Source organism: Telopea speciosissima, chromosome 2, assembly GCF_018873765.1.
Source record: "Telopea speciosissima isolate NSW1024214 ecotype Mountain lineage chromosome 2, Tspe_v1, whole genome shotgun sequence".
Lineage (NCBI taxonomy): Eukaryota > Viridiplantae > Streptophyta > Magnoliopsida > Proteales > Proteaceae > Telopea > Telopea speciosissima.
Window position 1 is genome coordinate 17,490,839 of NC_057917.1, and position 12,215 is coordinate 17,503,053.

Sequence of the window (12,215 nt, forward strand, 5' to 3'; positions counted from 1 at the left end):
CTTTTCCTGCCAGTACTTGAAAGAGAAAAAAGAAACCTTTGATACGGTCTTTCCAGCTCCATGCCTTTTACAATTCTATGCATACAAAATTGTAAACTGACATTGTAACACTCATGCAAAATTGTGATGTAATAACAACCTATGTAAGTACAAAAACTAAATGTCTTACTGATTCCATGGTTTCAGTCCTATAAACACTACATTATGTTTTTAATTTTGTTCGGAGAGAGGGGGGGGGGGGGGTGCTGAACACTGCATAATTACAATTCGAAAAGAGCATAGGCAATTTGTACATGAAGCACAGTTGAGACGTGCAATAGATCCTAACCTCTAGGAACCCAATGGTGGTTGGTCATAAGTTCATCAGTTCCAGTGCTGTCTGCACCATTACAAATAGGAATAAATTGTTTGAAGAATCAGAATTTTTGAAGAAGATGGCACCCAATAAGCAAAAGAACTTAACCTGAACATTGCTTTTACTGAACTTCCATAGCGAATCCTCCACTTTAAAGAACCATGATTCTCATCATCTTAGTACACTATATTACTTGCAGTAAATAGCTTGGTCAATTTGTGGGGGAATTTGCTTGATTTCAGTTCCAAGTTCTTGCTCAATCCTATATCTGTCAACAAACCACAGAAGATGCAGTTAAAAAAATTGGTACATCAGCCTTGGAAATAAATTCACAGAATAGCTTGTTTTGTGTGGAACTACACTTACAGGTTAAACCGGTCCTCATATGTGATTAAACTAATAGCCAGGCCAAGGTGGCCAAACCTTCCAGATCGACCCACCTGTAAGAAAATGTTTCAGGAAAGAGGGAAAAGCTCACTTCACATTCAAGCTGAAATAGAACAACTGAATCAAAGGGATATATACACATACTCTGTGCAAGTATGTTTCAGAATTCTTTGGGAAATCAAAGTTGATGACGACATTAACTGCCTGGATATCAATACCCCGAGTGAATAGATCTGTCCAACAGAAAGTAAAAAGAACCCCAATGAGGGACCTCACATAATAATCGCCAGATTCAAACATAACCCAAAAGAATAAAAAAACCAAAGCCTTGCAAGCTACAAAACTCTACGCCTCTTCAACAGCAAATTTAACAGAAGAGCTTCCAAGAATGTGGTTTTATGCTTAAGTCTAGTAGCATGGATGAGACCTCTCATATTAGAGTTACTAAATGGAATGCTTTCAGTCATCCAAATTATCAAAAGCCTGCCACTTCCAGAAACGGCTTCATAAACAATTAAGGCTATAGTTAAGCCCCACTTCCTCCAAAAAAGAGAGGTCTTGCATCATAAGAAACCCTATGCCTGCCTGTACAATAACATTATATCACCCAAACTGCATAACACCATATGTCAATTGATATAAAGTGCAAGAGAAAATGTCGCAAATGATACCACCTACCTGTCCATCTTGGTCTCTCAAGTTGGGAAAAGTTAAAATACCAGATGCTTGATGAAGCAAACCACTTCATCATAATGTCCTTACCTCTTTATGATACAAAGTACGTACAAACATGCATATTAATTAGGGCATTTTATGTACCACCTACCTTTCCTCTTATGGGCCATTGCTAGTTTCCCCGACTTAATTCGACTTTTTCACCTTCCTTTCCCGTTTGGTCCGTGTGCAGAGAGAGCCATAGCTTCAGAGGGTGCTTGCGCTTTGGAGGTGAAGCCAATGGACAAAGAGAGTGGTTTCAAAATTTAATTATATTTTTAGTTTTGGCTCTCAAATGCAAGGGCCTACAAATCTGCATCTTCAAAGTGATGCAGAGCTGAGGGTGTACTCACGGAAGAAGGCTGCAGCAGCAGCTATGATTTGTCTATTGGGTTGTCTTATATCTTTATTTTTTAGTCTTGTAATGAACCAATGAAACCGGTTGGTTCAGTTGGTCTAGTTTAAGTTGTGGTCCCATATTTTAGTTGAGCTAAGTCTGTTAATTATTATTTAAGTTGGTATAAGGTCAGTTCACATCAGCTTTGACTGATAGTGTCTTGTAGCTCAAGTAAAGGGTCAAGGTTGGAAGTTTCTAATTTTGGGAATTTCCAATTTTTATTCCGTGCAATTCTCTTTTATTGCAATCTGTAAAAGCAACCCAAAGGGGCCATAATAGCCCACGATTTTATTCTCAACTACTGCTGTTATGCATGACAGTTTCTTTTGAGTTTTCTTTGGTGTTTGATCTAAGGAGGAAGGAACTGGTGTTCGATCCAGTTGACTCCTTGAGGTGGGAAGCCCAGGAGGTTGCGTTCTGTTGGTGTTCTTCATCCCAATCAAGTTTTCAAGCCATTAGAAATCCTACTCCTTCAACCGAGCTGCTCTGCTGCTGCCCAGTCTGCTGTTCCATGGCTACTTTCTATTTTTGAGCTAAGTTTCTAATTACATTCCCTCAGCCCCAGCCCAATCTAACCATTGACTTCCTTCACCCTTTTGAGCACACCTTATACGTTCTAAGACCCCCACTCGATCCAAGTACCATCCCCATCTGACCTACGGATTGTCTGTTATTGGATTTCTCTCCAATTCTGCCCCAAACCCAGTTTTCTGGCCAAATATTGAAATTGGTAGAGGGAAAACCTGCTGCTGAGTTGATCTTTGTTTATGCCTTTGAACTACCCACTATTTCAAACCTATTATCCCAGCACCCTAACCTAACCCTAGACCTGTCCCTTAACCCATCCTATCATTCCAGCCCTAATTCATCGAGCTAGACTACCCCCCTGATTTTAGATCCTGTTACGGGACTGATTGAAACCTTCAATTGTGTCCTACATTACAAAGTCCTAAAAAAGGACCAATTTAATACCTGTATTTTTCCAGCAACGCTATTGGAATCATGAACAAGCCATCACTTCCAATGAGTCTCAAGACTTGCAGGGGGTACAACAAAAAGACGGCCATCACTTCCAGGGGAGCATGCAAAGTACAGAAAGCATTTCATCATGTGAGAATAGCTAGAGATGGAGGGAGAGTTTACTGCGAGGATATCTCATCGCTCGGTTGTCAGGACTGATAAGGTGGTACCTCTGGCTTGATTGGTTTTTGATTGAAGATACCTCGGCAGCAAGGACTAAAAAAATCGGTTCGGGTGAATCACCTGATTCGAAATGGAATCAGCGACCCGACCCTGATTTCACCTGATTCTGAAAAAGGTATTCTGACCAAGACTTGACTGATCCCGGCTCCGATTCTAATCCGAATCCATGGAGCCTGATCTGCACCTGGATTCCAAGTTCTCAAACCCTTGCTTGGCAGGAATGCTTCAGCAAAACTGAAAACCACTTAAAAGTGCTGGGGTGTGAGGGTTGAAATGGGGAAAGGAAGAGGTTCTCTCTCTGATCTGGCCATGCTCATCCTCCGCCTGTTGTTATTGGGGCATTAATTCAGGCTTCAGAAAAAACTTACCACAAAATAACTATTTTACCCTGGAGCCTTTCATAAAAATGTAAACTATACATGTACCTATCCTATGAGAACTCTTGAACATTATAGGAAGGGCAATTAAGGAATTGAATCCACTAACACTTCACCAAGCATAATGTACACTATGCGGAACCCTTCAAAATTTCAACACAGGCAAAGTTAGGTCTCAATATATATTATATATCAAACTGACATGTGTAGTGATAATGTACATAGAAGTGTAAATATATGTACTTTGTGAGACTCAATGAGGTCGTAACACAAAATAATGTGCCCAATTTCCCAAGCATTTGCATTCAATTAGACTGAAAATTGAAATAGGAGAAACATGTAGAAAAGAGGATGAAAAGAAACAAAATGGAAGAGCAAACATAAAATGGCAGGGTGACCCTTACCTGAGCAGACAAGATTTCTGCAAGCACCATTACGGAAATCATGGAAAACCCGATTTCTATGAGATTGGAGCATTTTAGCATGGATGTAGAAGCATGAGTAACCCAGCTCAGTGATTTTCTTTGCCAACAACTCCACACGATTCACCGAGTTACAAAAAATTATAGACTGGTTTATTTGGAGCTGTAAACAAGAGACTATTAAAGTTCCTCCAAATTTGCATATCAAAGAACTGATGAACAAATTCAATATAGAATTTAAACCAAACCTTAGAGAAAAGAGTATTGAGACAATGGACTTTCTGTCTTTCCTCTACAAATGCATAGTACTGAGTTATGCCCTTGAGTGTCAGCTCATCCATGAGATTGATGACATAAGGTCTCGGCAGAAACTTCTCTTTGAAAGCCTTGACAGTGACCGGGAATGTAGCAGAAAATAACAAAATTTGACGATTCACAGGGAGAAAAGTGATCAAGTGCTCCACCAAAGGTTGAAACTCTTGAGACAGAAGCTTATCAGCCTGTATGATCATTGATCAAAACCACAATGGACCCCATTTCATGAACATGTCATCTTATATATTTAATCAAAATGCATGCTCAATTTACATTTTGGGTCTTCCACATAAGAGATACCCCGTTCTGAGTCCCTTTAGGTAAACGCCGTAGCTTAGCACTAAAGATAGGAGTTAATCTACAAAATTTCCATCATATCTAATAATTATTTTTTCACTACCAAACTCTCTTCCTCTGGACACCCCCTCAACAAAAAGGAAAAACTCCTCTGGAGTGCGACATAGCGACCACGATTGGAACTCATCACCTTCAAGGAGAGAAATCAGAGAGGGGGGGGGTGGAGATTGGGATCGGTGTTGAGGGGGAAAGGTTGGGCAGCAGGAGAGGGACCAGAGAGTGGGAGAGGAGGAGATCGGAGAGATCTAAGAGGCAGGAAAACAGAGAGGGATGGAAAAGGGTAGAAGAAGCTTGCCCATGTAAATTCAGAGTTTCAATTATTGGTTGAAGTCAAAACCCCCAAACCAAAAAGATTACACCAAGGGAAAGTCAATACAGTGATTGCTCTTGTTCTAATCACCTTGTATCCCTTCCCCTGTTTACTTCCAAGCACCTTTAAGATTCACATTATTTACTGTGTTGCCATTCCCTTCATACACTTGAGAAAAATAACAGAATTCGCAACTACCATTACACATTGAGCTGCTTAGGCACTTGGGTGGGCCCATAGAGATCCTAAACGGGGTTTTCGAACCTGGGATTGCAGCAGCTGTGTTGAAGGAGACTGGATTTGATACTAAATCTGAACTACAGATCTCTTGGTTGTTTCGATTACAATTATTGCAGGCTGTTACTGGATGACCTCTTGATGGATTTGGACTTTCTGCATGCAAGAGAACATACGTTGGAAGAGAATCTCCACAATTTGAAATGTGGCAGGGATGGTCTTACAACTGGGGCTGCTCAGGAGAGATTGGCCATCTTTGGACACAAAAAGCTTGAGGAGGCAAAGGTTCCGTTCTATGTCTTTGAAGTCCTGCTGCTACTTCTGTTTCTAAGAATTGTTGGTGTTTTCTGACTGTAATTTGAGATGGTATCCATTTTGTATAATGATTTTCTTTTCCCCCTAAGAATTTTTTTCCCCCATTTTTCAGAAGAGTAAGATCTTGAAGTACTTAGGGCTTTTGTGGAACCCTTTGTCATGAGTTACAGAAATGGCAGTGGTTATGGCCATCACCCTCGCTAATGGAGTACCACATCAGAATAAAAAGAAGCGGAAAGGCAACAACTGTATTAGTATCAGATGGCAACGGCAGTAACAATCAAGACAAACACTCCCTCTTTCTCTCGCTGTATGTGTCTCTTACTGGCATTTTATATAGGTCCTTGGACTTGGAGCACAATCATTGTTTCTCAAATAAATAGCACAAAGTGGGGCATGGGCAAAGTGGATGTTATTTCTGCCTCCCGGTTACAGATAGCACAACATGGGCAAAGTGGAAAGAATGACCAAAACGGTGGAAACTTGAATCGCCGGTGCTGGAGAAGATGGAGATAGGAGTGGCTGTTGAGCGAGGAGGGATGGAAGAATTCAAAATGGGAGAGTTTGGTCATAGGCAAAGTCAGCATTTTGTAAAATTTAGGAGACATGTGGTCACCAATGCTGATTTGGCATAGTGTCCCATAACTGGAGAGATCCAAAATGGGGTATCTGTAACTTGGGAGGGACCTCAGACGGGGCATCCCTAACTTGGACTACCAAAAAATTAAATTACCCTATATAGTGTCCAATAGTTAAAAGCAGTCCCATGTTTAATCAAACTGTTGCAATATCCGTAAACATTATACTTGCACGTACATCAACATACACATTATTCATTACTACTTTCCCGAGTTTCTCTCACAACTGAAAATTTAGGGACGTTACTCAAGAACAAATTTGACAACTCTCGTAATGCAGATTGATCAGAGGATCTGCTTGTGGTGGGCTTAAAAGAGAGAATAAGAGAAATAGAAAGAGAAGATAAGGGTTGTTCCGGGACTGTGAACATACCCGTGGACAAAAATGAGAGAGGAGAGGAGGGAGAGGACAGAGAAAAGAGAGGCACCAATCTCCACTTAAATTAAACTTTAACTCACGCCATTATCGAATTGTTGGATTTGTCCAGAGGCCAACATAATTTTACAAAGATTCAAAGCAAGAGATAAAAATAAAAACAAAGATTAACCCAATCTCCCAATCACAAACTGCATGGGAGGTTTCCTAAACTGACTATAAAACTAAAAAAATAGAAACCAATCAAAATAGAAACAAATCAAAAAGGAAACTGACCTAAACAGTAATGGATTTATAATATCCAAATCCAGCTCAACTATAAAATTATAATAATATCAAAATAAGGAAATAATCCAAACAGAATCTGGCATGAACAGTAACACATCAACAGTACACCTGCCATGTCTAAACCAGACAAACACAACCCAACCCACAGGAATACTGCAACACTACTGCATCACATGGTAGGGATAATTAGGATAGTGTCTCTATCAAACATAAGTTATTGAATAAAGGGGAATATTCTTGAATAAATGCATACTAAAGTCATGTACTCCTGATTACTGCCTTGTTGACATCACAAATGATGTACGCAATTAGATGCAAAAGAAGGTAGTGATCAACAATGAAAACTCAGTTGGAGATAGAAACAATAGTAGAACTGACTTCACTACGAATGTACACGTATCCTGAATTTCAATCGTAACTGTTAAAGTTGTCTATATATCACCAATTAAAAGCAATTCAATGAAACATTAAATACTAAGACCATAGCAGAAATGATATCCAATTCATGCAATAAAACTTTGAGATTTTCTCCTCTTTTACAGCCATGTGCAATTGTGGGATGGATTTCCTCAATTGAAGAGTGGATTCTCTTCTACATATTGGGTGGATTCCCTACAGCTATCCTTCTTTTTATCCTTCAATTTCTGCTATAGTTTCTCAATAAATAGACAAGATTAAACAATAATGATGAAATGAATAGACAACATTTTAATCATAACTGCTTTCTTTTAACAGATAAAAATCAATAAAGGAAAATGGAGAACCTATTAAGGCATTGCAATAAATATCAACCTTCTGGGATTGGTGTGTGGTTTGTGTGATTACACTTTAATAAAAAATAAAAAATAAAAAAAAAAAGGCACTGGGAAAAATTAAGTAGTAAAATCTAGAGATGGTTACTTTTCGGTTCATGAGTGTGTTGGAAGTGTCAAAATTTGCATCAAGAACCAACATATAACAGAAGAATTGCTCTGATATCATACCTCATCCATGACAAGCATTGAACAGTCTTTCAGTATACAAACCCCCTTCTTCACAAGGTCAAGTATTCTACCTGGGGTTCCCACAAGTAAATGAACTGGCTGATACAAACGCATGATATCATCCTTTAAGCTAGTTCCTCCAGTAGTTACCATCACTTGAATTTTCAAATGCTTCCCGAGCTCTTTGCATACTTGTGAGGTTTGAAGGGCCAACTCCCGAGTAGGGACCAAAATAACCACTAGAATATGGTGCACTAAGAATTAGAACTCATGAGATGATTTGAAGGGGGAAAAAAAGCAGCCAAGGATTTAAGATAGAAAAATATCAGTAAGAATCGTTACATTTTTAGCACACAAATATCGGATTAGTCACAGCAAAAGCTACAGTATTCTACACCTTGACTGCACATCCACAATGCATCACAATAACTAGTGCAAGGTTTCTATCTCTTTGTTTAACTAAAATACTGGATTAATCTGGGGTCCAATTTTCAGGGTTCAAGAATTTGGTTGAGTAGTTATTAAGTGAACAGGACTGATGAGACAACAAAGAACTGAAATAGGTGATAAACAAAAGAAAATAAACACACACACACACACACTGGGGGGGGGGGGGGGTGGGGGGAGCCCACAACATGTCAACATGTGCAGCAAAAACTTGAAGCATTTGAACTCTCTCTCTCTCTAACCATATCCAGAAATTATGATCTACTAAAACCAATTGTCAAATATCAAATATCCTTTTTAGTTTTTCTACAACTAGTGCAGTGATGCATATGATTTCTTCTTGAATAAAACTCCTGGGAAGGGATAAAACAAGTTTAAACTAACCTAAAGCTCTAAGACTCACAAAATTCTTGTTAGTAGAACCATAAAATCCTGTTTGTAATTTGGCCATAATTGACACAGATCATGTCCCAATTGCATGATCTTGGTCCAGTTGGAAAGATGATCATCTGATTCCACCCATGCAAAGCTACTATGCTAAATTTTTAACTTCAACAAATATGAGAGTCAGGAATACAATGTTCGCCTTTTCATCACAAGCTTTACAAATTGTCTATATGATAGGATTTCGGCATTCAAATGCTCGATATTGCTGATTGTTTCCCTTGAGACGCACTTATGTAAGGTTTCATTAACGTTGCCAATATCTTCCATATTGCAGCTTAGTTGGTATCAAAATCTTGTGAAAATATTTCCACATCGTCATCTACTCATGCAGTATGTTTCAGCAGAACTATTCACCATATAGCTACACAAAGCTTAGAAAAATGATTAAAAAACCAACTTTGAATCAATTGGTCTGATACCCACAAAACCCAAGGGAAAATTCAATACATGGTGGGCCATGAATGCTGACATGTGGCTAATCCAAGGGATTCCCTACAAATAGCCAGATCAGCCCTCCATGTGGTCAAGGCAAGCATTCCTTGATGGGGTCATGCGGAGCATTGGTTCCCTGCTGGCAACCACCAAAACACCTTATCATGCTGACCAGAGAAGATGGAAGACAATGCATGTCAAATTCCTCTTTTCACCCTTCTTGAGCATGCAGATTCCAGATCAGTTCTAGAAGTCATTATAAGCCACACTCTTTTCAAGTATAAGTGACATGCATTCACTCCTTCGCCAAGATTGAGTTCTAAACTTCTAATTCACTGGCCCTTCTTTTGCACCAACTTTTGTTTTTTATCCAGCTTTTTTTTACTTAGCAATAAAGCTTTATTAACTGAGAAAACTAAGGGAGGGAATTCCCAACAGGTAAGTGTGTTCTTTTTTACACACAGCTTGCCAGAAGTCACTGTATCAAGATCTCATCATTATATAAGAATATCCAGATATATCAAGATTAGTCTCCAATTTGGACCAAAGCAACAGCAAAAAGCTACAGCTACCCTGATTGAGCCTCTGAAATGCTGCAAAGTTATCACACAGAAAAGAATCATCCTCCAACTACCAAAAGAGAGGGAATCTCAATACAGTTAGCTCCTAGGCCTCATCAGAAACATGGTTCATACAGCTCTAAAAGAATTTCCAATTAACCAGTATGATCCAGGAAGGGCCAGGCCCTCCCTGTATCTTTTTTCTCTTATTATCATCATGAAGGTTAGGCACAGATAAAAAGATGGGAACTAAAATTTTAAAATTTGTACCAGAAAATTTGCAATGTAGGAAACTTTTTACAAAATTTTCAGAATGTCACCTCTTCCATCACAAAATCAGTCCATTTTGTGTTCTCTCTTTTGCTTTACCGTAGCAAGCCTTGGTGCAATGGTTAAGTTGCACTATTGCAACCTGTTGGTTGCAGGTTCAAAACTTGGAAACAGCCTGTCCTGTGAAGCAGGGGGTAAGGCTGCGTACATTGCCCCTCCCAGACCCTGCAGCAACGGGAGCCTCGTGCACTTGGACGCTCTTTAAGTCTATTCAATTATAGAAATTTGTATGTGAATGAAAAACTATACAAAAGTATTCTGACCTGAACGGGGTGAAAGCCATGTGCGCACACACACACAAACTAATTATACAAAATAACCAAACCTATAGAACATCAAATTGAGTTACATAAGATTAGTATCACACAGCGATATGACAAGGAAACTAATGTTATTTAAAGCTCTTGCCAAGAATTAGATCCTAAAATAAAACTAAAAACCTTCTGAACACATACACACTGGAAGAACAGGAAGTAGCCCTATCATAATTGTCACGGTGTCTAGGTGACCCCAAGGTGTAGGGGGGGGGTGGACACAAGGTGACCTAGTTGTCAAGGTGCCTGGGCGCCAAGGCATCACCTAGGCAATGCCTTGACAACTGTTATCGAGAATGTGAGACTCTCGGTATTAGCGCCAGGCACTAACACTGAGAGGAGGGCAATGTGGTCCTGTATTGGTTTATTTAGTTTTGTGGGTATTTTACTGTTATACCCTTTATTATGTTTATTTAATGAAGTTAGAGGGAGGAGACAGAATTAATTCTTCTCTCCCAAAGTTATACCATCGTCTCTCCCTCTTGATTTCTCTGTTTTTCTCTTCTTTTCTTCATATTATTTACATGGTATCAGAGGTTTAGGCACTGTTACAGCTCTCTTTGGTAGTCTACTTCACTTTTCTTAAACCTAATATTGCAGATTGAAGTGTTCGTGGGAAAGTGAAGGTTTGAGGTCTCTTCCAATTTTCGGTTGAAGGAGTGCAGCACCCTATTCTGTTTTTTGGACCTGTTTAGAGACTAATTCATGTCCTAAATTAAGAACTAGGCCTCTCTGTGCGTTTGTGGAAGTGTTTGATGGAGTTTGGTGGAGTGAAGATTGCATTGGAAGCTGAAGATTAAAATCGGCAGCAATTGTCAGGATTTTTTGAGATCGATTTTTTGGACTCTATTTGCTTGACTGAATTTTTTGGAAGTGTGCTGGACCTTTTTCGGAAATTACTTGGCAGCAGTTTTTTGCGTGGATCATCTTCACTTGGAAAAATCGATTTTTTTGTCAAGGTTTTGAGGTTCGATTTTTCCAGATTCTTTATCTCCATTTTTTTGGCATCTTTACTCCATCGAGTTGATTGTGAATAATGGTTGATAATTCAAAGTCTGTAATGACCAAAGTTTTCTCTTCCTCCTCCAATCGTATTATTGAGAAGAAATTGGAGGAGATCACCAACTTTCAACAATGGAAGAAAATTGTTAAGTTGGTTTTGACCGGACGAGATCAACAAGATCACCTATTTAAGAATAAACCTAATGATGACCCATTATAAGATACTATTGATGCTAGAATCTTGGGACAGATGCTGAACTCTATAGAAAATCGAATTGTCGATTTGGTGACCCACATTGATACTGTTAAGGAGTTGTGGGAGTATCTTAATGTTTTGTACTCTGGACAAAACAACCTTTCCCGTATTTATGACTTGTCTCAGGAGTTCTACAGGGTTTATCAAAAGGATCGTCCTTTGACCCAATACTTTGATGATTTTAAGAGGATGTATGAGGAGCTTAATTCCCTACTTCCTATTACGTCTAATGTGGAACAAATGCAAAGTCAAAGGGAGCAACTTGCTGTTATGGGACTTTTGGGAGGACTTGGGAAGGAGTTTAATTCAGTCCGTTCCCAAATTCTTGGTAGCGACAAGGTAGCCACACTATCTGAAACATTTTCCAGGGTTCTATGTGTTTCTCATGAGAATACTACTACTACTGATACATCGGCTTTGGCCTCTTTTCCACCCAACCGTGGGCTGGTAATAGTGATAGTAGCAATAGTGATGGTGGTCGTGGACATGGGGCTGGTTCTAGTAAACCACCTACTTTGGGTACTCAGGGTGCTTCTAATAGTTCGAGTTTGGTGAAGACTTGTCACCATTGTGGTCACCCAGGACATATCCAACGCTTTTGTTTGAAACTTCATGGCAAATCATCTCAGCAACAGTTTGCAATTCTACCACTACTATTGAGTCTGCTCGATTTACCCAATTCCAGATTTCTCAGTCAGCCCAGCCTTCAATCGCCACCTTTGTTCGGACAAGTAATGCCACTGCATGTCTTTC

The 12,215-nt window shown here is 39.4% G+C and overlaps 1 protein-coding gene across 1 annotated transcript in view; it reads right to left on the reverse strand.

Annotated features, from left to right (window-relative positions):
* Window positions 1–511: 511 nt before the first annotated feature.
* Window positions 512–12,215, reverse strand: part of LOC122652145 (DEAD-box ATP-dependent RNA helicase 6-like) — a 36,023-nt gene continuing 24,319 nt past the window's right edge. Inside the window, exons 4-9 of the mRNA XM_043845817.1 lie at window positions 7,675–7,913; window positions 4,104–4,355; window positions 3,838–4,018; window positions 887–975; window positions 722–795; window positions 512–623 (exon numbers count right to left, since the gene is read on the reverse strand). Of these exons, the coding sequence (XP_043701752.1) occupies window positions 545–623; window positions 722–795; window positions 887–975; window positions 3,838–4,018; window positions 4,104–4,355; window positions 7,675–7,913 (914 nt within the window). The 3' untranslated portion in view covers window positions 512–544. The remainder of the gene's footprint in view (window positions 624–721; window positions 796–886; window positions 976–3,837; window positions 4,019–4,103; window positions 4,356–7,674; window positions 7,914–12,215) is intronic.